The sequence below is a fragment of the Apus apus genome, chromosome 10 (genome assembly GCF_020740795.1).
Source record: "Apus apus isolate bApuApu2 chromosome 10, bApuApu2.pri.cur, whole genome shotgun sequence".
Taxonomy (NCBI): domain Eukaryota; kingdom Metazoa; phylum Chordata; class Aves; order Apodiformes; family Apodidae; genus Apus; species Apus apus.
Genome location: NC_067291.1, coordinates 9,016,421 through 9,043,156, shown reverse-complemented (window position 1 = coordinate 9,043,156; position 26,736 = coordinate 9,016,421). Strand labels below are relative to the sequence as shown.

At 42.9% G+C, this 26,736-nt stretch overlaps 1 protein-coding gene across 3 annotated transcripts in view; it reads right to left on the bottom strand.

Annotated features, from left to right (window-relative positions):
- Window positions 1–23,481, bottom strand: part of MYO5A (myosin VA) — a 103,106-nt gene extending 79,625 nt beyond the window's left edge. For 2 of the 3 annotated variants that reach the window (XM_051628234.1, XM_051628235.1), the window contains exons 1-3: window positions 23,375–23,480; window positions 3,686–3,796; window positions 2,085–2,256 (exon numbers count right to left, since the gene is read on the bottom strand). In XM_051628234.1, coding sequence (XP_051484194.1) covers window positions 2,085–2,256; window positions 3,686–3,796; window positions 23,375–23,401 — 310 coding nt within the window. In that variant the 5' untranslated portion in view covers window positions 23,402–23,480. Of the gene's footprint in view, window positions 1–2,084; window positions 2,257–3,685; window positions 3,797–23,374 lie in introns of all 3 variants that reach the window. The other variant, XM_051628236.1, reaches the window with a different exon arrangement.
- Window positions 23,482–26,736: the final 3,255 nt, after the last annotated feature.

Genomic DNA, 26,736 nt, shown 5'->3' with positions numbered 1-26,736 from the left:
TTACAGGAGGAGCACAGCGGTAGCAGGAGGCACAGGACCACAAAACCCAGACTGAAAACTCCTCATAAGCTCAGGCCATGTGTCCAGTGGAACAAAAGTACTTTGCCAAAATGTTCCCCTATCAAGAGTTTTACCTTGGGAGCACGAGGGACAGAAACACAGACAATGCCTAAACTGGGGGAACTGCAGTGGTTTCCCAGTCCTGGGACCAGAACATGCACCCTCAGCAGGGGTTTGCCCACAGAGGCTGTGGTACCTCCCTCACTGGAGATACTCAGATACTTTGACTGGTCCCAGCCCTGAGCAACCTGATCTAGTCAGACCTGTTTTAGGTAGGGAGCTCCACTGAAGACTTCCAGAGGTCCCTTCCAACCTAAATTATTCTGTGCCTCTAGCCAAGCTCTGACTGCATGATGGGATGAGATGTGGGTATGAATCATCTCCCACCCCTACAGGAATGCAAGGCTGGCTGCAAGCTGGGGGAGGCAAAGTCTGATTCAGGCCCCCATGGTCTGGACACTGCTGAGAGGACTGGGAACAGATGCACTCTGCTGGGCACCAGCAGATGAGGAATAGCCAGAGTGAGCAAAATGTGGCAGGATATTAATGGCTGCAGTCTGCCCGTCACAACACGTTGAACAGGCGGGTTGCCTTAACTCTCCATACCCATCACCATGGGTGGAGTTGTAACAGTGACCAGAAGAGGGAAAATCTGACACTTGGTGTATTCCATAGGCAGACCAGGACAGGACAAGGCCTTCAGCTGCAAAATCCAAATTTCTTCTTCAGACACCTGCAGTCATGGTCAGCTGATATCTGTCAAGGGCCACCTTGCAACATGACTTCCCTACACTATAGTTTGTGAGGTCACACAAAGGTACAATGAAATTATAAACAGCAAATCTAATACATGATGACATCAAGAAGGCCCAATATACCCTGGCCTGCAATGCCTAGAACTGGAACTGCCCTACCAACATCTGACTAGAGGCAAAGTTAAATTGCATATTTAAAAACAAATAATGGGGCATGTTTTCTTCTGGCATGAACTAAGCTACAGTGAATATGCAAGTGATAATTTGAATACACCTACTGAAAGAATGTGTCTTTGCCTTAATCAGAATATTATGAGAAGGAATTTTTCAGTATCTGGTTTCTGGCAATCACATCATCATATCATGTAAAATGTAAAAAATCCACCAATGACTTAAACTGTTTCTTATGCACTAACACAATATCCAAAGTGCATATTAGAATACTTGAAAAGTTAACAAAGTTTTCGATAATGGAAGGTTATATTTAAAGTTAGCCATATATTTTGACTTAACACATTTAAAAGAAACACATGCACATACATGAAAAAAGCCTGGAAGCATGAAATCTAAAATTTAAGCCTAAACTACCTCACAGTATTTCTTTAAAATAGACCACTTAGCTGCAATTTGAACCTATGATGAAGTGATCATTAAAGTAACTTGCCCTATTCTGGCCATCTGAAAATGTCACAGGCAATCAGAACTTTGGATAACCTCTACTGTGAGTTCAATGGTATTTTTAAAATCAAGACTGCTCATAATTGTGAACAGCAAAGCACTGGCTCGCACACCATTAGGAATTCAATCCTGTAGTGGCACTGACTGGAAAACACAACAGAAAAAATACACTGGTATCTTCCATACAGAGAAAGAGGTAGGTAGTAAATGCACCAAACAGCAGGGGTAGCCTCCTGCATCTGCACCATATGGATGGAGCTCTCCTGCAGTCCACACCTATCTCAGTAAGTCTAAGGGGAGCACCAACCAGCCAGGAATGGCATTGGCAAGCTACAGTTGCTGAATCCACATTATATAAATGGAGTCTACTGGGAAGCTAGAGGGATACAAAGTCAGTTTTCTCTGAATTTGACTTTCAAGCCTATCTGATGCACTTAATGACCACAAACACCGGGACTTCCACAAGATGAGCTCAACATGTCCTCTCACTAAATGACTGTAAGCTAAAAGCACATATCCCAGCAATCAACTTTCCTTTTCCTGTCTACAGCATTCTCTCTAAAGACCATGGAATGAAAAGTCAGTACTTGCCACAATAGGTATAGATTAGTTTAGAGTCTATGAATCGAACTTTGAGGTTGTGTAAAACAGCAGGTTCGTGGAGATAACTGAGAGCGGTGAGGTCATTTTCACCAACAAGTATGTCAGGGTTGCGCAAGGGCGGCAGCTCCTTGGTCTTCGGATCCAGGCAATATTCTAGGTCCTGAAAATCAAATGGAAACAAAGATGCTGAAAGAGCTGCAGCCCCTTCCAAACATTCTTCCCAGCAAAACATGCCCAAGTTACAAAAACACAAAGCAGCATTTAAATCCTCCGGCTATTTCAGGGAGTCCTTTCTCCAAAAATGTCATTTAAAATGTCCCAAAAGCATTTCCTATGCACAACAGGCCATCATAAAGAGACATCACCTTTTAAAACTATTTCTTCAACACCCCCCTTTCTTTTGCTGCCAAATCTTTTTATTAAATAAAAAAAAATATGTTCTATCATAAATCTAACTGGTTTTTCATATTATTTTCCTCTTGACAGGAGCAGAGGAAGCAGATTCCATCAGTCCACAGCCAGTTTCATACACAGTCACACACACGAGAACGCTGGCACAACACCAAGAACACAAACTGAAAAAAAAATGCTACTTACAATTTTTGCAATTATAAATTAGTCTCTAATGTAGATGTTTTAATTGCATCTCTCTCTAAATCCAAAATTACTTTATTTACCTGCTGTTTTCACGCCCCCACACAATGTGACTTAATTGACAAACACCCCCACTCTGTAATATGCAATGCTCAAGTGTGTAGCAAAATCACACAGCCTGGAATATGGGGGCAGGGGGTTTAATCTTGGCACATTAAAAACATTGTACTCAGCTCTCCATATAAGAAATGTGAGTGAGTCAAAGACTGAAATGCATTAAAGTAAAATATTTTACATAGAGGCCATTCTGTATATTTTCTTTTAACTTCATGGTTACGTAGGTCTCTACATGAAAGTAGGATCCAAGCTGGCCACTGGTAAGAGGAAAAGAAATGAAAAATAAATATTTGACCAACTACAATAGATCCTTATTTTCCATAGGAAGATCTGGGAGATCACCATCACTATGTATTAAGATGAAATAACCATTTAAATGGCATGAAAAAAAATGAGCAGGCCTTCAGCAGAAGGATGTGAGCTTTTTGTAGACATGTCATAATATCTCTATGCCATATCATTTTTGTAATGCTCTTAATCCTTGCTCCTTCTCATCTTTATTAATATTCTAATGGTTATGCTCAACTTAAAAGTCACAATTACTTCTCTGCAACCCTCTTCTCCTGGCAACATTGCTCTCACTGGAATATCAAACAAGGGTTATAGCTTTAATGGCATAAGTAGAAAAAGATGATGAAACTGAACGCAACAGGCAGCTGGATAAAAGCAACACATTTTATTTTTTAAATTGAGGCAAAATGGATTTTTGTAAATTAATAGTTTCATTTGACACACAAAAAATACTACTGAAGGTCAGTGGACAAGAATAAGTGCATATACATAAATGCAGAAATATTTTGACAGTACAGCTGCCTGTGTTAGATACACCAGTCTCCAGTGAAGAGCAAGAACAGTTTATGAACAATATGTAGACCTACCTTGCCCTCTTCAAGTCTAAGTTGGAGGACTTTATCTCCAGGTTTATAATCTTTGAGAAGTTCTGCTGACTTCCAGACCTCCTCTGGATCAGGGATCCAAACCCTGGCATACTGCAATACAAAACCAACAGCAAAAGATCAGTGACTATATAGTTTAATATAGTTAATCATCCATCTACATGACAATAACACATTTTTTTTATTATTTATGTTTAACAGCCAAACCCTTAAGCAAGAGACAAGTCAGTTAATACCTCTGAGGTGAATAAGTTGTTCTATCTATTGATAAAAGGCTTCATAAGCTTAATTTTGTTGCCTACACAGAAAGAAAAGGGTATTATACATGCAAAATATTGTTCCAAGGTACACATTCAATGCTGAAAACATACAAATAAAAAAAGTCTTTTCAGAGGTATCAGAAACTTGGTAATAAAAAAATTACTTGGAGAAACTCTCCTAAGCAGATCCTAAATACATTTGCAGCATAACATTATATAGCTTTTTTCCCTAACAGAACACTTTGGCCCATGTGTATTAATTCAGGCAAAGATACCTGATCTCAAGTATTAAATGCTCTTTCTTTGTAGTAGCAAATGGGGAAAGTTTAAAATGGATTGTCTCCAGAATGCCAAAAGAAAAAAAATTCTGAAATTATTTGTCTGAAAAGGCCTTCAAATAACAGAAAACAAAACCTAGTATTCCAGTTAATGACCATTTTGCTCCCAAACTTTATTCATAAAAGTAATGCAGAAGAAAGAATTACTTGTTTTCAAAACCAGACAGAATATTCACAATTTTAAATGAGTGAAGCCAGATTTAATGGTTTTCTCATGCTCAGGAATCAATATGGAAAATATCTAGTTAGTTATACATGCACATGCAAATACATGCATATGAAAACAGCTCTGGAGTAACCCTAGAAAAGACAATACATTTTTATTATATTAAAACTTCTGAACTGATGCTCTTGCAATGCCTAGAGAGCACTAAGATCATCCCACATCCATCACCTTTGCAAACAAAACAGCTGCTTGGCTCTAGAGTTGCAGCCATGTTGCAAAACATTCTCAGTCCACTAAACTGTTCCAAAATAACTGTAATGTATTTGTCAGAGCACAGCATCTGATGGCAGAGCAATTCTGCACTTGGTCACCCAGCTTCGCCACCCAGTCTTGCACACATTTTTGTACAGCACCTTCTGCCTCAAAGAATGCTGAAGCTCTTTTTTTTCCTCTTATTAACCCAATTTTCTGTCTACTTAAAAGACAAACTTCGAGTTTCTATTGGGGATTTTTTTACTGACCCAACTTCATATTGCCTTCCTGCTGTAAGATAGGAAATGATAAAATGTGTTCAGCCAAGGCGGTGGGTTGGGGAGCGAGCCCTGAGGAGCCCCAGCCCTTGGCCCACGAGAGGGACGTGCACCCTGCCTGGCTGGGGGCTCAGTGCCTGGAATTATTGCAAACTTCACAAAGCAATTTGCTTCTCACACCCAGGATGCTTCTCGAGAGCAGTGCACATGAGTAATTTACAACAGCCCAAACCAATGGCTTTTACCTTGATCACATTACAGCCTCTAAAGCACTGCCCTTGTCTTCATCTAAAAAGCTCCTGAACTCTGTGAACAGCTTACGCCATAAATGTAGACCCAGTGAAAGGAGGCAAATAATGACATAAAAATGAAAAATTCATCTTCATTGTTCCCACTACAGAACATATGATGCTCCCATACCTGTTTTTTCTTCACTGGATGTTTATACCAGCCCTAAGAATCTACTTTATACAAAGACAAGAAACTTTGTTCTTTGTACTAAATATGTTTGTGGTTTGTTGTTTGTTTGCTTGCTTTTTTCCTTTGAGCTTTGTTAGTTTCGTATATATTTGCTATTGTTTTCAGTACAGAAATGCAGTATTACTACTGGAGTTCATGCCCTCTTTCCCACTCACCCTGGACATGGGAGTATCAAGGAACTATTTCGAAAATGAACAGTGCCAAAAACAGCTCTTCAGCATGGGCTGTTGCCATTCACAGAGCAACGGAGGCCAAAAAAAGGCCAAGAGCAGCTGAGAAACTAGCAGCAGAAGCCATGGTTTGGACACTTGGATTATTCATTTGCTCTCAGCCCTGCAGTATCCACAACTTGTAGGGTAAGAAGCCACACAAGTTAAAATTGAGGTGTGTGCTATCAAGTACATGTTCTGATGCAAGCACCAACCTCCAGAAACTACAAAATTATAGAATAATTCCAAAATAATTAACCAGGACATGACAATAGAGGTGCAGTATGAGGATAAAGTAGTGTGCTCATGAGCAATGTCTTCCTTTACTTGGTTTTTAAACAAAGGATTCCTGTGAAACTTCGCAAACACACACATACACAAAGTTGCTCCAACACACCTACTCACAGAACTCTCTTTAAAAAAAAAATGTATTAAAAAATACCAAAACCCTTCCAGAAAGCAGGGAGATTTCCTAGTTTAACACAAAGATGCTACACAGCTGAAGACAAAATGCCACCACCTCTGACCTTTTTTTTTTGTTCCCCTTCAGCTAAAGCAGCAGTTCCCCATCCTTAATATTTCTGATGGGATATTGCTTCCCTTTCGCTACAGGAATTAACAGAAAGCAGTATGAAAGAGGAAAGCATTTAAATAGTCTAGCAAAACAGGTTAGCAGGCTGGTTTCCTCTAGGCTACACAAAGAAAAGTTTCTTGATGTAAAAAGGGCAGCAGCCTTGTAAGACACAAATGCTGTTAAGTTCAGGCAGCAAATGCTGCGTAGCAGTTTCTAACTATGTGATCTATGCCAGCATGAAGCGGCACCTTTAATTTATTCAGCTGAAACTGTACATTTTCTACTGTCTAGAGAAGGGGAAAAGAAAGCAGAAAGCAGATCACCATAGAAACCTGGTTACTAGAGACAGCTGAACCTTCCACATGACACAACCCTACCAGATATTAAAAGCATCTTATGAGCACTAAGCTGTAGCTTCTTATCTCTAGCACCACTGCCTAGCCTTAAATCCCTGCTGAAGAAAACACCTGGTGAAAAGAACAGGTGGGAGAAAAGAGATGTTTCTAATTATAAGCATTAAATAATTTCACAACATTTTCAGCTCATTAATTTAGCAGAATTATTTGCAAAATCAGATTTTCGCTCTATCCTTTATATAATCACTGGATGTTAAAATCCTATAGCTGCTTAGCCTTTAGTAGGATCCAACCCTGTAGCAGAACACAAAGCACCATCACTGGTGAAAACAGGACCAAGGACCTCTCTCCTGGGAAAACTTTACACTCTGGTGTCTCTGTTATTCAGCTGTCTTTAGTTACTAGTATAAAAAAAATTGAGTTAAAATTAAAACTCCCTTAAAATAAGACTAAAATATTGCAAACTTCCAGAGACACTGATTTACAAATCAGCCTTCTAGAAAGGGAAGGAAATTCTAGTCTAAAAGTGGACTGGAATGACAATAAAACTTACAGCAAGAATCAAATGAACTGTAGTGAAATTGTGCCTGATTATGATCAATGAATCTATTACTGTTTGTAATAGTTCCATGCAAATGCTGAACCACCAGCCTAAAGCTGCTGATAGGGGAAGTAACAGTATGATTCACTCAGGGAAAGGAAGTGAATGAAATTTTAGGTAAATATTGTTACCTTTCACATCACTCAAAGCTTACCAGTAGTGTCACCTGCACTTTACACTTCAGTATGGAGTTGGCTCTAACAAACTTAGCTTTGCTATCCAGGTAATAAATCATATTGGACTTTCTCCACAGGTACATTCCAGGCTCTCCACTGATGACTTCTTCCTTCCCTCATCGGAGATGTAGGACTGGAAGAGGCACGAGGGGGACATGCAGCCCTTTCTCCCACCCTATGACAAAGCCCCCCCACCACTCTGACACTCAGGGCTGGACCCAGCAAGCAACCATCTCCAGCTGAGCATGCACAGGACTGTCACTTACCCTAAACTACTTTAAAAGAAAACAGAATGAAAATATAAGGTACACAAATGAGATACCCTTGAATTCAGAAGGAAAACCAAGTAACTAAACATGTATCAACAGGACTATCCCAAAACTCAAGTTTCTTGCCTAGACTCTCTTCCAGCCTCAGCAGACTAACATAAATAAACCACATCACCTCCAAAATCACACGGAAGTGTGGAATCACCCCACTTTGTTCAAGGAAGGACAAGTTGGGCTGCTGAAAGGCAACACTCAGTGTTACCTAGGCAGGGACTCTAAAAGAGTTCACAGCAAAAAAAATATAGACAGAAGTTTTGGTGTTTTACTGAAGGGCCAGAAAGCTAGCTGTGTTACCACAATTGTACACAATCAGAAAATATAATAGGAAATCGAAGTATTCTCTTATACCTCATGATTTCATCTCAGATCACATGAAGAAATCAGCAGACTACAATAATTATCTATCAAATGAGACCATATGACTCACAAAGCCTCTCTTCTGAGATTTTAACCTCTTGAAGTCCTAATTGACATTGCTGACAAAATGGAATTAGCAATGCAAGTGGCTCAGCAGTCCCTTCAGCAGTCTTCTACTTCCATTGCACAACCACAAATACTGCAGCATGAGATACAGCTATCTTCCTAGCCCAACAGCTCTTTGACAAGAGCTGAAAGAGCTCATAAAACTATCTACATCCTAACAAGGAAAAGGAAATTTCAACTCATAAAAAGCTGTCCCTCGTTTCTCAGCAAGATCTACCCATAAAAATGAACTCGTATGATTCTAACCTCAGCAGAGAACATTTATTTATTTACAGACAGCCTCAAAAAACAGTCTTTCAGGTGTTAACCATGAGAAAACTTAGGAGAGACCTTGTGTCTCCCTCTTTCAAGAATGACCTCGGTTTTGGGTAGGAATAAAACAGATTGTTAATGTCTGGATCAAAGAGCTACCATCAATTCTAGCAGCACTAGATGAAGGAGATGACTGAACAGCAACAGCTGCTGAAAGTGAAAGCCAAATTTGACCAAAATCATTCACTGTCAACCTGTTGCTAACTGAACACAGCCACCTAGAGAGCAGGCTGCATTATTAGGCTGGAAAAAGAAAAGTGTCTATGTTAGTGAGGTGCAACAACAAAACAGAGCACAGTCATAAAAAGGTTGCACTGCAGAAGTGTTTCACTTATCTATGCAAAACAGAAACTTAGGAGAAATTGATTTCTGTGCTGTGTGATTTCCCTGGGTGGGGTTGCTCTGGACATAATTTGATGCTATTAGAATAGTTTCCTTTCAGCTTTATATTTTCCCCTACAGCTGGTTGACAGTACCACCACTATGGATACTAAGCCTAGAAACACTTGAAACAGAGCAGCTTAGCTTTAATATTAACAACACAAGCAGACACACGGCCAGGTGACTAACAGGTGGAACACAAATCTTAGCCTGACCAACTTGGATCCCCTACAAAGAGATCCTGATCACTCACACATCAGACCACAGGAGGTGCCACTTGTTCCACTTGCTGAAACCACTGATGTTTCTGCCACCAGTGCCACAACACGCAGGCAGACTCCTGGAAGTGTTACCTTTCTGCTAACAAACTGCTGCTGCCAGCTGCAGTACGAAAGGTGAGACAAGACTTTGCTCTCATAAAAATGCCAAATAACCAGGGAGGATTGAAAAGCAGAGCATCTCCACGACGAGCAGGCTGCTGCAAAACCTCTCACCAACTCATCTACATTTTTCTTAGGGCCTGAGGAAAATGGCATCACTAACTTTGCAAAAAAAAAATTCATCAAAACATATCGATTTCCTTAAAGGCAGAAGCATTCTTTGGACACGGAACATATTTTCTGTCTTGCTGCTCAGCAACAGCCATTTATATACCTCCCGTGCAGTGTAAGGCCTGATATTTATACAGGATTAATTTAAAAAGACATTTCTATTGTTATACAGTGAGGAAAATATATGAGACAATTTGTATTAATGTTTTATCTGAAAAATAATTTCACATGGTTAGTTTCTGTAATAGGAAGATCAAAAGCCCCATGCTATCCCATAAATCTCTGATTCCTGGGAATTCCCTGACTGGCCGCACACAGAGCTCCCAGGCAGCAGCTGGGGACAGCAGTGACCCAGGCTCTGAGCTGCACCCCAGGACTCCCCCACAAGTTTGCACCCTGCTGACACTGGCTTTGGAAACCTGGGTCCAAGTGTCTGCAGCACTCTGGGTTTGGCACATAAGGCACCTGCCTCCTGCACCCTGAACAGGGGAACTACTTGAATCGCAGCTCATGGAAAATAAATGCTGTCCTTGAGTGTTTCATCTACTTTATGTGTAACTACCACATTTAATCCTAGGGATATCAAAGTTTGGTGGTTTGGGGGTCTTTTATTTAATTTCTCTTACACACTTTTATAAGGCTTTCTTTGTATTTAGGGCTTGGTGACTTGTAACACCATAAAAACTTGTACATGATTTGCCAAAAACACCTTGATTGTACAAGGTACAATCAAAAACTATCAGTATTTCACAAAGAATTACTGCAGCACAATTTACATCTTCAGCCACTGGGAAAATGTCCATGGACTTAAAATTACCTGAAAATTGATCTTACATTAAAGTGATGCAAAAAAAAAAAAAAAAAGCTAAATCCAAAACACAGGATATATATAACAAGCTACTACAGGCAAATTTGATGAGCAGACAAAAATACAATATGTGACACTTGCCAGTTCCTGTTGTATTTCACAGACCCCCATTCCCCAAGCAGCCATCTTCAGCCAGCAGCCACGGTGACAACCTTCTACTCCATGACTTGTGACACCAGGAGCACCTGCTGCTGAGAACCCCCGGGCAGTGATGGGAAGGCACGTGCAACACTGCTTGGGTACACGGTGGATTTGATGGAAAAACCGCAGTAAAAACATGGTCAAACACCAACACTTCTACCTTGTTGCAGCATGCTATTCTCATTTGATTCAGCACACTTCTAAAGAAATGTTTGCTCAAAGTAAATCAGGCTTAAAAAAATATAGTCAAATAAAAAAAAACAACAAAAAACAATGTTTAAGAAAATTTTGTGTTTAAAACAGTTTTGATTTCCAGACCTGCCAAAGGAACGAACACGGCTCTGAAAGATCTTCCAAAGAGGTGGCACTTACAGCTAGATTAAAACCACCAATGTTTTGGTCACTACTTGGGACACAAAACAAGCTGAAAAATCACAGTAAGATCAGCGAAAACATCAAGCAGAAGTGTGACACCTACCACAGGCTGAGCAACAGGAAAATATTCTGACTCATGTCAAACTTCATTTGGGGTTATACCCACAGAGAGAGGCACACACCGTGTTGCATTTCAATCCATACCACCAATATAAAGGCAAGCACTGAATTATACACTAGTGATTTCAAAAAGATGGTAATTACAAGTCTGCTTTAAAACACCTAGTTCATTCAACCTGAAAAACATGTTACAAGAGTTGCAGAAAAGTGGCCACAGGAAATTTAAGGGCAAATGAAACAACTACAGCCATGCCTGAATATTAAGCTAATGCAACACATAGCATTGAAGAAAGAATATCAGGAAAAGGATGCATGACTTCATGCTTGTATGCTTACAGTGAATGTTGTGGGTGTACTACAAAAACACTCCCATGTAAAACACACGTAAAAATCCAATCTTTAAAGCAAACACACAAAAATATTCATATGTTACGATTAACTTTACGGGCACCTGAATTTAAGATTGAAGAAAACAAATACTGTGAGGACAAACAAAACAACTGGTTGTAGGATTTTACTTTAACACTAAGATGATGCAGGTCATAATTTAGGCTTCAGAGCATAATTAAGTAAATGCTGAAATAAGTATTAAATACTCCAGACCACTGGTATAAATCCGGTCAAGACCATCATGTTTCTAACGTATTTTTACATGCAATGTCAGACAATTATTTCATCTTCTCAAGTTCTTAAACGGATCTAAGATGTGTCAGAAGCTTTTTTAAATTATTTTTCCCAATTTTTCTAGAAACCTCACCCATAGCAGGCAGGATAATGGAATAATTTCTCACAATACACAGCACAGCCCAAGTTTAGCTCAGGAACAGAAGGGGCCCAGAGCACGGGCTGCAGCTGGGTGTTCATCCCGGGTTCATACAGGCAGAAAGAGGAAGCGTTGTCTTTTGTCTAAGTGTCTCTGCTTCAGCACAGAGCCATCTGCATCATTGCCGTGAGATTATCTGGTGTGTTCAGCACTTGCTTAGGCAGGAAGGGAAAAGAAAGGGCTGTATTGATCAGCCAGATGCACTGCTCCGTGCTGTGTTACAGTGCAGGAGGTCGAAACAAGAAGTTACTGAGAAAAAAGTAGTGGAGCCATAACCGGTCACCCAGATCACAGAGCTGAAATAAGGCTAAATTTTCTGGTATCTGTAAGCCATCTGGAGGATGGACAATTGCTGACTTTGCTGTGAACTTTGATAGTAGATAAGGCTGTAACTCTCCAAGTATCTTTCTGTAAGGTGGAGCTGAAGTCCAAACAGAATTCTTTTTTTACTTAATCCCAGTCCCCCCCAAAAAAGTCACAATGAAAAGAAAATAACTATTTGAGGTTCTAAAAATTCAAATTAACTTCTTATTTTTTGTTAGAACGACGCAGAAGCCCCAGGCTGAGATGTAGTAACATTGTTAGAACAGAGCTTTCCTGACCTAGCTTGAGTTACTGAGGGAAACCCAGTTTCACCCAGCTAACCCAGAACACAACCCTGTCGTCGAGGCCAAGTCCAACACAGACACGTCTCTGGCAGCAGTGAAGCACATCTAACAAAGCTGTACTTAGTCCCACCATTTTTTCATGGGAAATTAAAAGCACGGCCCCCTGCAAGGAAACCAGAAACTGTAGGAATGACCTGGCAAGCTCTATCTGAAAACCAGTGAGCAGAGTTAAACCTCCCAAAGAGGCTCTACAAGCGCCGGGAGCAGCTGTGAAAGCAGAACTGGGGTTCCCGCCACAGCGCTGCGCCCGCACACACCCCTGCATTTCCTCCCTCTCATCTCCAGCCCTGCCCTGGCCAGCCCCCCACCCCCAGTGCTGCTGGCCCAGCTGAGAGCACCACCAACCAGTCCTGTCTGCTCCAGCCCATCTCATTAGTGCCATTCTAACCTTGATTAGCATGAGAAATGATGGAAAACACCCTTATGCTGGAAAGGGGAGTGAAATTAAAACCTTCCATGCTAGTTGGAAATTGTATACTATATTTAGCCTCTTTTTTTTGCATAAAGTTTATATTGCCTGTGTATTTCCAACACATAAGACTGTCACAAGGAATAAGTGCACTCTGACATCAAATTCTAACAGTTTCTGCAAATGCTTTTTCTTGTATAAGATTCTTCTAAGACAGACAATGTCCTGAGCAATGAAATTATTGTCTGGAATGTTTGAAAAAGCCTTCTTTGTATATCTCCAGATAAGTCAAAACTCTACGTACTTTAAACCTTTGTTAATAAATTATTGAGGTGAGGTGGATCATGAACTGGTTGAAGGGAAAAAGTCAGAGAGTTGTAGTCAATGGGGCAGAATCTAGTTGGAGGTCTGTGACCAGTGGAGTCCCTCAGGGGTCGGTACTGGGACCGGTGCTGTTCAATATCTTCATCAACGACCTCGATGAGGGTACAGAATGTACCCTCAGCAAGTTTGCTGATGACACGAAACTGGGAGGAGTGGCTGACACACCAGAAGGCTGTGCTGCCATTCAGAGAGACCTAGACAGGCTGGAGAGTTGGGCGGGGAGAAACGTGATTAAATATAACAAGGGCAAGTGTAGAGTCTTGCATCTGGGGAAGAAGAGAGGGACCTGGGGGTCCTGGTAGACAGGAGGATGACCATGAGCCAGCAATGTGCCCTTGTGGCCAAGAAGGCCAATGGCATCCTGGGGTGCATTAGAAAGGGGGTGGTTAGTAGGTCAAGAGAGGTTCTCCTCCCCCTCTGTTCTGCCTTGGTGAGGCCACATTTGAAGTATTGTGTCCAGTTCTGGGCCCCACAGTTCAAGGACAGGGAACTGCTTGAAAGAGTCCAGCACAGAGCCACAAAGATGATTAAGTGAGTGGAACATCTCCCTTATGAGGAAAGGCTGAGGGAGCTGGGTCTCTTTAGCTTGGAGAAAAGGAGACTGAGGGGTGACCTCGTCCATGTTTACAAATACGTAAAGGGTGAGTGTCAGGACGATGGAGCCAGGCTTTTTTCAGTGATGACCAGTGACAGGACAAGGGGCAATGGATGCAAACTGGAGCATAGGAGGTTCCATGTGAATATCAGGAAGAACTTCTTTACTGTGAGAGTGACAGAGCCAGGGACAGGCTGCCCAGAGAGGCTGTGGAGTCTCCTTCACTGGAGACATTCAAAACCCGCCTGGATGCGTTCCTGTGTGATGTGCTCTGGGTGATCCTGCTCTGGCAGGGGGACTAGATGATCTTTCGAGGTCCCTTCCAACCCCTCGGATTTTGTGATTCTGTGTAATTAGCTATTATATGCTTGGCTATACAGCCTTCACCTATGTCAAAACCAAGAAAACAACCATATTCGACTTATTTGAACATACATATAGGCTAAACCATCTATTTCCATCCCATATCTCTTATACCACAGATTCTCAGCACTTCCAGAAACAGTTGGTGTTTCCTTTCCAGGCAGAATAGGCTCAAACTCCATAGACAATATTTCCATATTTCTTGTATTGGTGTACACTCACTCACTCACAAGGCAACTTGGGAATCTCTCTCTCTGGTTTCCTCAGCAAAACAACTGAGGTCATCTGCTTTAAAGATATTTATGAATAACCCATGGAGTCTGCAGAGAGTAACGTGTGACAAGCTGTGTTGGGGCAATGAATTCTCACATTGTTAGATCAATTCACAATATTTTTAGTTTATTTCTCTGGCTTTACAAAGAGCAAGAGTGTCCTTCAGTAACACACAAAGTAATTGCAAAATTATCTTGTCTTGTGATAATCAAATGGAAGAACTGAAAGACGCCATCAGTAACTGCAGCAAGACCTCATGATTTTTCATATTCACTTAGAAAAAAAAGACCATATGGGTATGAAAGTCACTCAGACGAGAAGTCTCTGTTCTTCTATATTTAGGACTATCAAGCCAGAAACATGCAGTTCATATCTAACCACACAGCAATCTTAGGAAATGACACGACAAGTCACACATAGTATTTCTCCCCTGTGTTATCTGCTTTAAAGACAGAATGAGACTCTTCAAAGCTATGCTGCTTTTTGAAAGTGAGGGCTCTCATCAGACCACAGTGTAAGTAGCCTGGAAAAGGCTGCTCTCAACCATTCCCACTGTCTCCTAAGAGCTAAATAAACTCAACAAGCCACTTCTGCAAACTACCAGTGGCAGTTTTATTCTATGTGAACTGCCCTGCCAGCCTTACCTACAGCCACACCTGGAGCAGGGTTAAAAATCAAAAATGAAGCGACTTGATAAGCAATGAGGGAAATGCAACAGCTTTTGAGATGTTCAGAAAACAACCACAACTTTCACCAAACAGCACGGAGGTAACAGACTTGAAGACGATGCTGCAGGCACAGCTGCATTCTGCATTCCTGACTCCTCCAGTTTAATCTTCATGCTGCTTCCTCAGACCACGGGGACTTCTCATTCATACTTGCTTTTTTGATGTTAGGTTTATACTTTCTACTCCCTTAACATTTTAAGAAGCTTTACCCCAGCTTTGAGTACCTTCACACCATTATTATTCAGGGAAAGAGCTTTGACAATTCTTGCTATTGTCCCTGATTACCAGGCCAAAGAAATTAAATCCATGCGACTATGGAGAACAGATGGTATAAAGACACAAGATTTGTAAGTAATCCATTTTCACCTTCTCCAGAATTCATATTAAAATTCACAGATACATTAAAAGCTGGGTCAATATCTGCAATCCACAGACATTCAGTAGCAGTGATGCCTTTGAACTTTATTAGTAGTACCTGATGTTTCCTGTGTTTACTTTCCAGTTGCTTACTGCTCAGGATGCATCAAAGACACTGCTCTAATGCAGTCGCACCAAGTACTTACCCCCTCTATCTTAAAAACAAAAAAAAACAAAAAAAAAAACACCCCAAACAAGACACACAAAAAACCCACAAACCTCTTAGCCAGCACCGATCCCTTTGTTACATTTAATTTGTACATAAATGGACTGAGATACACTGAAATAAAACTACTAAATACTGAGATTAACTGAGAGCAGGCAGCAAAGCAGCTACACTGTGACAAAAACGACACAGGTTATGGCCTGGAAGGCCAGGAACAGGAAGACCCCAAAATCATCATCTTAATGACTCTGCTGCTTTCCACACCTGCACAATGCTGGGCAGTTCAGGTTCTTTATTTCACATAGTCCTTCATGGTAGGCTGCTGCCTGTAGCAAACTGAGAAAGGGGGCTATGCTAAAAGAAGATGAGTGGAACCATTATCTCCCTGAGGTGGGGGGGGGTCCTGAAAGTGGAAGCTGTTTCTGAAAATACACTCTTGCTATTAAATACTAAAATTGGGTTTTAAGTAGACAGGTCCTAACTTACTGCAACATTGCATACACAGAGCTTAACAGAAAGAACTTGAAGAGATGACATCCCTAGGATATGTTTTAATTTGTTTTCCTGCACAAATTATTCTGAGGAGGTACACAACAGCAAAGTTATTTCCCTGCAGTAAGAGGAAACAGAGACTCAAAGGCTCAGTCTTTCAGATCTACATGCATGATTTCAAAGCATAAAATTAAGCAATGCAATTACTCACACAGAATAAAGATAAATACTTGCAGAATCAGGCTTAAGCAAAGCCAAGCAACACTGAGAAGGAGAAGGAAATGATGCAGTCCCAAGCAAAGGGTGGCACAGACTGTGGCGTGGGCAGGAAAGTGCTGCTCTTTGCCAGGAAAGGCACTGACAGCCTTGCTGTTAGCCTTGGTAAACGAGACCTTAGCAACCCAATCACACAACTCTCCATCCTGGATGCAGCTCACAAGTAAAGCCAACAAAAGGAAAAAGTTACTGTACAGTAAAGGGCCTGTGAATTTGACACTGAATTTTCATGACCTTTAGATAACAGGTTTACTTTTGTGCCTATGGTATTTCTCCTTCAAGTTTTAATATCCATTTAAACCAAACTCTTGGAAGCATCACCCTCAAAACAAAAATACACACATCTGTTGTGTGTGAAGAGTGGGTTCATGGTCTATGACAATAACTTCAGCAAAAAGATATGGTCTGGTGGAAGAGGAAAAAGTCACAGACATGATGACAGTTTTCAAGAACCATGGGTTTAGTCTGACCCCAACACCACACTTTCTGTAACAAGGCCCACCTATTACCAAGGGAACATATGAAGCCTGCTATTCCAGATGCAGAGGAGCAGAAGATGCACATTGCTGCTTCAACTCGTTCCAGCAGCTCACTAATGAGGCAGCAGAAACAACAGCCTGGCACAAGCACAGCATCTTGGCCCTCAGCCCAGCTGCACTCACTATCAGAGTCAAGCGTGACACACGTGGTAGTAAACACTGCTCTGCTAGAGTGAGCACAAAATGAGATGACAGATAACCTCTGCACCTTCAAGCATATGGAAGAAAACCCAGCCATGTAAAGGAGTTCAGACTGTGCTGATTCCTAACTTCAGACATCCAAGCCAAGCTAAGCTGACTTGCACCAAGAGGCATAAAACCAACCACTGGCTCAGACCAGAGGAGGCCTTGTCACTTGACAGCACCAAGTGAAACTGGGTCCATCACCAGCCGTGATGCCTCCAGACAGCAGCAGGCAGGGAGCAGAGCAGCACCCCAGGGACAAAACACAGCCCAAATCCTGTGACATGCCAGCGCAGCAAGCTGCCCGTGACCACACTGCTCAGGACAAGACTTGGCCTCCCCAGCTGGCAGTGTCCATACATATGCTCACACGTATGTGCAGGTGTCTATAACCAAGACTTCAAACAGTTAAATATTTGTTTTGGGTATGTTTTGTGATTTCAAGTAATGAAATCCCAATCAAGTGAATGCCCCTGTAGGACACCCCAAGTGACTGGCTCCTCCAAGGTCTGCTGCAAAGCCTGTCCTGACTTGCCAGAAATCCCAGGACCATTCAACTGGTACCCTCAGGACAGTAGACTTGAGAGCTGCACACTCCTTTTCCCTCACAGCATCTATAATTAACCTTACTACCACTTCTTGTTGTTTTGGTTTTTTTTAATCCTATTAAAAAATAGACCATCCAGAAACAGTGAAACCTTGAGATACTGGATATTTCTGCAACTTCCTCTAATTCAACTGGTTCAATGAGTAAATTTCAATAACAAAAATGCTTTCTTCAGTCCTACAGAGGTTAAACAATGAGTCTCATTAGAGAGAGACAAATTACTTGGTTATGAAAACACATGTAGAGGATTAGACTCTCAAAGGCCTCATGAGGAGGCTCTAAGAGGCAAGTATGTCTGCCTGACTGATCACCTATCTCTTCCAACTCCACCCGGAGCTTGTGGCTCACCAGAAGTAACAGTGGTCTCTGTACACATTTCCTGACATAGCAGGAACTTGATAGCATTTTAGCTGTGCATTTATTTACCTAAAAAAAAGTACTAAACCAGTAGCTAAGCCATCTGGCACATGTTATAAAATCACAGCAGTAGAACAGACTGCCCATAACCAGTGGCAGTTTGATATACAGACATTATTATTCTGCAAGGATTACTGATAACAGTTTGGGGGGATCCCACATAATCCACTCATATTATTAGGTGAGTGTTTTAACATGCTACTCAAATAATTAAGTAAATAAGGTCAATTGTTTTAAATGGGAGCTTCACAACTATTTTTTACAAGCAACAAGGAAGTCACACAAATTTCACGTTAGGTTTACTGAAAAATAAAAAAATCTAAAATAAAACTATGATCTCCTCTCCCTCAAAAGTAGCTTGCAATGATGCTACACCCCCAGTGGTTCATTAGGCCTACAGGATACACCCTCCCAAAAGCTATTTGTGGGCTGTAAGAAGCTTTCACAAGGAGCTTGCTACGTCTCCAGTAGGTTCCGACTCAAATCATCACTCATCTTGCTTCCCAAGGCTCACAGTTTCTTTTAAGAAGAATGATAAATTGATGACCTGCCACAAAACTGCCATTAAAAAGTGCAGTGTTTTTTCAGTTTCTTAGGCTGCTGGGGTTGGCATCCAACTGCTGAAAACTTTTTTTTTAACAAGACCATTTAAAAGCATCAAGATTAGATTAAACCAAGTATTGTTAGGCTGTTGGGCAATTATATCCCCAGCACCTTCAGTTTAAATGCAACAGAGATAAAGTTGGTGCACACCAATAAAGGTGAGAGTTGTCACTGGCTGAGCTACTGTCACATTTATTTCAGTGACACAGCAGGTCCCTGAGGCACAAAACCACCTGAAACATCCCCTCTCCTGCTGCTGCATTAGATTTTTAGAGGAGGCAGGGATACAGTTATAAAATGTACTGTAAAGGCTCAGTGTATTTGCAGATGTAGTTGATTGACAGTACACGTTTGATTTTTGCAACAGCCACTCTGCTCTGAACTGCAGGTCCAACTCAGAGGCAGAGAAGGACACCCAAGTTGTGTGTGGAGAGGAACGACTCCCAGAGCTCTGCTCTACTGGGCAGCACAGCTCTGGAAGAACACAGCAGACATCTACAGAGACAACTGGCTGCTGTTTAATGTTTAGAAAACACTTATGTCACATGCAATAGTTTGAATAGCAGTATACAAGGCTATAATTAAAGCAGCTTTTTTTTTTTTAACGCCCACGAAAAGCCCACTAATAAGCACAGAAATTTGGAAATACAGTTATATCTTATGTCTTATGTTCAGGTTGGTTTTTGCTGTACTTCCCAAAAAGCCAAAGCTGCTGCCTGCAGACAGCTCCAGCAGAACAAGAAAGGGCTCCTTGCAACTCTGAGGACTGCACAAGTGGTTTTTTGTTCTATGCAGTTCCCTCTGACACTTCCCTAACTCAATTTGCTGCTTATAAACCCTCAAACTGAACCATTTAAAGGAGAGAGTGGCAGGACTGAAGGTCAGCTACTGAGTTCAGCTTGCCCAGACTATGCTCTCCAACAAAAACTGTTTATCGACTCCTCTATGTTCAAAGGAATATTTCCACCCTTACTGAAATTGGATTAGGCCCTACATTAGGAGCTAGCTTGCTGGAGTTAGCTGCTCCTAATCTCAAAGGTACTGAAAAGGGAGGAGCATATTGGTAGCAGCAAGAATAAAAATAATTCAATGTCTGACTGAATGGATAAATAAATTAATAAGCAGATCGCACACAACCAGACAAAACTGAAACAGAAATCCTGAGAGGCCAAAGCAGCATGCTTGAGCAAAGCACAGCATGACACAGAAACAACTCAAACACAGGGAAAAAAGGATGGAAATGGAGAACCAAAATGACTGAATTACATCAGCTCTTCACTCTGACTCTAAAAGAGGCAGCATAAACAGTGTCTGATCTGCTTTGTTATTTTCATCTGATCTGCCTTTCATCTAAGGCAGAGAGCATGTGCTGGGGCCTGGTTTTACACACCTGAAACTCACAAAGATGGTGTCTAACAAGAATTGCTATGGTTTGGACAGGACAAAGAAGTCAGATGGGTTCCAGGTCTAGGCAAAACATTCTCACTTGTTTTTAAATCCCAAGGAAAACGGATTACACTTAAAAAAGCAAACACAGTGCTACATTGTAGCTGTCAATGTTTATGGTTCAGCAGAAGTAGGCACACATGTGTTGCTGGTCAGCAGTTACTGAAATGCTGATCAATTGCATCCAAGCACTGCTCAGTGGGGCTACAGTGATTCAGAAAACACACTGAGATTCTCCTATGTTTATTTCCAAACTCGAAGAACCAAAACTTTCAGAAACAATCTCACAGCAGGACCACCAACCTGCCATTGACAGATGCCCAACAGGACAAGTTAAACAGAGCTCACAGGCATAATATTTTAAATAAGAATGCCTGGGATATAAACTGTGGAGCAGTTTTAAACTGCTGCATCCCAAAACTGAAGTTAATGCCTTCAGAAAAGCCTGCATTTGCAGCATCACCAGGCACAGGAATACAAAGCCCAGCATGGTTTGGGCCTGTTGTTCACAACTGGCTTGTGAGCGCACTAGAGCCAGTCCCTTAGCTTGGGAAAATAAGAGTTCTTTGATGCTGTTTCAAGATGGCACATGTGGCTGGGACAGTGAGTGCTATTTTCACACCGGCATGCACAGAAATCAAATTTAAAGGCTTACCCCTGCACGTCAGTCAAACTGGACAACACCTAAGCTTACAGCAGGGCAACCTGCTTCCACAAACAGCTGGGAATAAGAAGCTGCTTCTCCCGTTCTCAGACAACATTTGAAGAGATGCTGACAACTTATTTGCAACACTGGTCATCCAGTCATTAAGATCATTTTACCAGCTGTTGTTCCAAGTGACTTGCATGAACACAGCTACCTGAACAACTCGGGCAAGCTGGGACATGGGTTTCCAGTGGCAGAGGGCAAGGGCACTGCCAGGTACTTCTCTTCAGGACACAGCACATGCAGAGTCAGCAACGACGTGTTGCAAATTCACATCCTACCCTGCTTGTCAGCAAGGTACCTGTGCCAATACCATACATTAAGTGGTGATGCTATACTGGAACCTTTGGTACTTGAAGCAGCTGTCCTGAATGAAAATCCTGGCTCTGCCTGCCACTACAAAAAAAAACGTGGAAGTCATTCTTTCTGCACCTACATACGGCTGGAAAGAGGACAAGTGGTGTGATAGTAAAGCACAGAAGCCATCTCATTTCACCCAGCAATTCCCTACTGGAAGATCACCCCTGCATTTGTTTGACTTTGTGTTTGTTCTTTTTACCTCTGCACGCTATGACCTTAAATCCATTATTTATGTTACTTAATCAAGGATGAGATACTGGCCATGATTCAAACAGCAGCACGATGGCTTTACCTGGAGAAAAAAAAACAGTAGAGAGGGAAGACAGCAGAGACAGTCTCTCTTCAACACCCAGCAGCTTTCTTGTTCCAGTGCCTGATTCAGAGCCTTTCTTGGGAACTACAAGAGGCCCTGAGCTTTCCACTGTAAAACAGTCCCAAGACAACAGGACACCCACATTTTTTGGGGTAGCTCCTGAACAAAAGATGTAACCGCTTGAGGAAGTAAATTCAAGGTCTGACATGGTTGGAAATTGGGGGGAGGAGGGAAGAAAAGTTTCTCTGATCAACTCTTTATGATACATTTCAATTCTGTAGTAAGAACACCCACAAAGAGAGATAAACCAAGAAAACCTTTCCAAAATAACTCCTTACAGAGGAGGTCTATTGGGTGCCGAGGAACAACTCTGCAGTATCAGTGCTCTCATGACCACAACACTAATTTCCTAACTTTTTGGAATTATGAGACATTCTTCGACGAGACACAAGACACGAAGATGCCCCATATCAACTAATGTATTTTGCACTCTTCAGGGGGTGCAGGCATGCACCTCAGCTCCTCACATTCAATCTCTGCCACACCAATGCACTATTCAGAAACGATCAAGCCTGTTGACAGGACTGTCCACTTTGATCTGAACCAATGCACAGTCCATGTGCTGTCCACCCTGTCCAAGTGGGAGGACTCTACAAATAAGGTGACCTATTAATGCCCAAACAAAAAGGCTGTTTCCTTTCCTTTCTCATCCCCCACAAAGAGCTAGACTGGGGAGAATTTAAAAGGATTCCCTAAGGTGGCTGAAGGATCTAGATGGCATCGCTTTCGACAAACCACACTTAAGACTGTGCAAGCTTTTTGAAATAAGTATTTGGGTTTTGCTATGTTGTACTGCAGTACTCAGTACTGGTGACCCCAGTGACCCTTTCTGCCTTCAAAACCTGTGGTCTGTTTTTTTCTTCAGGTTTTCACACCAGATCACGGCACAACAAGGAAAACCGTGCCTTGGTAGGGGGTAAAACAACCCTTTCCACAGCTCTCCATTTGCCATCACCAAGACGTGTAGGGCAGCAACTGTTTCCGGGTAGAAGCTGATGAGACACGAACGCACAAGACTAAGAGATGAGAAAAATGTCTGTTTCAAAAGCACACGCGAGTCATGCACCTCCTCGCTGCTGACTGCAGGGCTTCTGAACAACCGCCAGAAGAATGAACATCATCTCGAGGTGCAGCGTCACTAAAAAGGTTAGTCCAGCGCTGAAGCGTCTCTGTTGCAAGAGGTGTTTTTCTACCCGGAGCGGGCCGGTGTTTCTGAAGGCGACGAGCGAGCGGCAGGGGCCGGCAGGGCCCAGCCCCGCAGCGCCAGGACGGGCAGGGCAGCGGGGCCGCTCCCCCGCGCTGCTCTGCGGGAGGCGCCGCCGCAGCGACGCCGCATCCCCGGGGCCCGGAGCCGCTGCCGGGACCGGCGGGGCCGCCGCTCACCGGGCCGAGCAGGCACCGGCGGCGGGACCTGCCCCCATCTCGGCAAGAGGCTCCGGTTCCCGCCGGGGCGACCCCGCCGCGGAGACCAACGCCGGCCCTGCCCGCGCCCGCCCGCCCTCCTTCCCTTTCCTCCGCTCGGCGCTGGGAAGCGGGGATGCCCGCCCGGGCCGCGCTCCCCCCCCGGCCCCGGCCCCGCCGCCGCCGCCCTACCTTCGTGTAGAGCTCGGAGGCTGCCATGGCGCAGGGCGCGGGCGGGCGGCCCCTCTGCGGCAGCCGGAGGAGGAGGAGGGCGGGAGGATGCTCAGGCGGCGGGGCGGGCGCGCCGCGCCATGTTGTACCTGCCGGGCGGCGGGGCGGCCGCTCTGTGCATTGTGGGAGCGGCGGGCAGGGCGGGCGGGGCCGCGGAGCCTCCCCCGGGGCCGCGGAGCCTCCCCCGGGCCAGCGCAGCCCCGCGCCCCCCGCTCCCCTCCCCGCCCCGCCGGCGCCCGAGGGGCGGCAGGGCTGGCACCCGGGGCCGAAAAGCGGGGCCGCGACAGCCCCGGGCGGCTCCCTGTCCTCCTCCCTGTCCTCCTCCCGGCCCCCGCTGTTCCTCCTCTCTCTCCTGAGCCTGTTTTGCTGTTTGTTTTTTTTTTCTTAACCTTTTTTTCTCCCCCGCTCCTCAACTGAAGAAGTGGATCGTTTCTCCATCAGGGAGATGGCTTGTCATGTTGTAGCTCACAGCCCGTGCACCGCTTCAGGTTCCCAGCGCCTCAGGCTCTGCCACCTGGGAATTACCAGCACCGGGGGCTGGGAACGCTCCCTCCCCAGACAACTCTCAAAGCCAAGAGAGGAGCCTGCTGTGCAGCAGCCTCATCCTACTGGATTTACCGCTGGGTTACAGCCCCACTGCAGCCTCCAAGGGCCAGCCCAGCCAGCCATTCCTACTCTCTATTTCTGCAGACATTTCCCAGGTGCCAAGCCTTCAATTTTTTGTTTTCTTTCTGAGTCTAATCCCATCCTTCAAGTTGCTTAGAACCTCTTCCAGCTTGATTCCATCCATATAATAAAAACCCCTATTGAAAACACTTGTAAAAGAACTACAAAAAGTCCCTTGAGTAGATAACTCCAGTTCTCTCCAAGAAATGAAGGTACACATCTTTGAAAAGTTTAATGTCCATGTCAAAAGGGAACAAAAAGCATAATCCATGTTCTGGCCAGGTCTCAAGATGGCACCTCATTGCTTTATTAACAATTAATGGGTGTTTTGACAGCTCACGTTATGGTGAGAGGTCTTTTGACAGCAGAACCAAAGCTAGCACTGTCTTTCCTTTTTCACCTTGGGAAGTGGTCCAAAACAAAACAAGTTTGAAATGGTTTTGAACTTTGCCACACTCTCCACCAAAGTGCTTTGATTTCTTAAATGCTATCATCTCTGCCAAATTCAGCTGTTCTGGTAACAGCTCTGAACTCCCTGGGTAGTACCTGTCCTCCCCCTGAAATTTACTGTGACTATGAAGGAAACAGCCCTGATCTACTGAGAAAATGAGCCATAAAAGAGATGGGTGATCTGCTCAAAAATCACTCATCAACTCAGTAACAGCCAGAAATAAAAATCAAGCTATATTGACCCCTAAAATAAACACTTCCAATAAATGCTATAATTTAGCTGTACTCTGCTGCTGTCTGACAGAAAGGAGATGGAAAAGGATCACCCACCAATGAAAATTAGTTAAGATGAAAATATGAAGCCTTACCTGAAGTTGCTTGTATTAGGCACAGATACATGGCCTTTGTAGCTAGTAAACTAAGGTAAGTAAATTTTAAAAAAGAGGTTAAAAAATCTATTGATTTTGCTGGGAGAGTTAAGAGCTGAAACTAATGAATGTTGAATTTAAAAAATGCCTTCCTTCCCACAGTCTGCCAGTATGTCCAGGATCATCAACCACAATTACTGTTACTGTCCCATGCCTAGGAGGCTCACTTCCCTCAGCAGAACTGCACATTTGTTCTCAGTCCTATGAGAAGCCCAGAACTGGTTCCTGGGAACTGCTGTCCAGGTCAGGGGTGAGGTTTTTAGCTGAGAAGCTTGCACAGCTGCTCTTCACACGTACACTACACGAAAACAAGAGACATCTGTCCTAAAGCTACCAGTCATCTCTCATGTGTAACACAAAAGTGATTTGGGTTCATTTAGGAGTGTGATCATCACCTTTATGAGGCTTAATCTCAGAATCTGGATGTATGAACCGCCAAAATCTGTTTTCTTCTCAGAAAGGACCTGAACCTCCCCTCTGACAGGATGCTGCTTCATGGCCCATATTTAATACTCTTGCATTGGGATGGTATCCTCAATTCAAATACACTCATTTCAGGAGTTTGCTTGGACTGTGGATTACTGTATCAGCCATTCACAGCTGCAGCACAGGACCCAAATGTAATTATAAGCCCCAGCAAAAAATAGACATCCAAGTCCAAAATATGCTATGATTTGACACAATTTGCATAAACCAGGATTTCAAATCTGTCGTTAAGGACAGGAATTGGGGGCACTGAAAGTCGCCAAGAAACGACCTGTTTGTAACTGACTACTGAATTATTACTTTAAGATGTCTCCAGCATCAAACATTTGCTGGCAAAATTTTAAATGTCCTCATCTCATATCTTACACAGCATCTTTTCAAAAAGATCAGTTACGGCATTCGATGTCAGCGCATATATCCCAGGGTATTCCAGCTGACAATGCATGGCTGATGTAGCTCACAGTCCACATGCAGAATTTTATATTGAATTTTAAGCCAATTAAAAAAATATATAGAAAATAATCCTTTCATTAATTTGGATTAGGTTATGTAATTTTTTCCAGAAGTGACTACAAAGCATCTGTCTTGTCTTTTCTCTTACATCTATGTTCCATTTACATCCACGATGTGTTTGATTGTGGCAGAAAAATTCACTTCTCAATTAGGAGTTCTGTTGTTGTCCTATTGTACTGCAAGTAAGCCAGGGATTCTCTGTTGGCCAAACAAAAAACTGAAATCATTAGAAATTATATATAGTGGTAACATAAAGAACAGGAAATGGTTTATGTGGCACAGTGGATGGCCCTGTCTCCTCCTTCTGAGAAGCATTTCACTGGAAAGCCAGACAAAGCTGAGGAATTCAGACTAAAATCTTCCTCCTACCCTTTCCTATATTCTCAAGCTACAAGGATTAGGCCTGTAACTCACAGCTGCAGAAAAACAGGGCTCATTTCAGCCATACTGACTGAACAGTTACCAGTTAAGAACTCTGAAATGTAATGCATGAGATACATAGGAAGAGATGAAATCACATGCCATGGATGTATTCTCCTGATAACACGTGGGATTTACTTCCATGTGTTTTGGGTTTACAAGACAGACAAGACAGAATGAATTAACCTACAGATTGAAACTCCCATGCAGAAAGCTTGCCTTGATCCATCTGTGCCTACACTAGGAAGATTTATCTTGTTTCTAGAACATCAGAATCATATTTTCTTTACAATGTACGAGCAGATATTTTTTCTAACAGTATAAAACCCACCACCTGAGAACAGAACTGAAGTTCAGAAG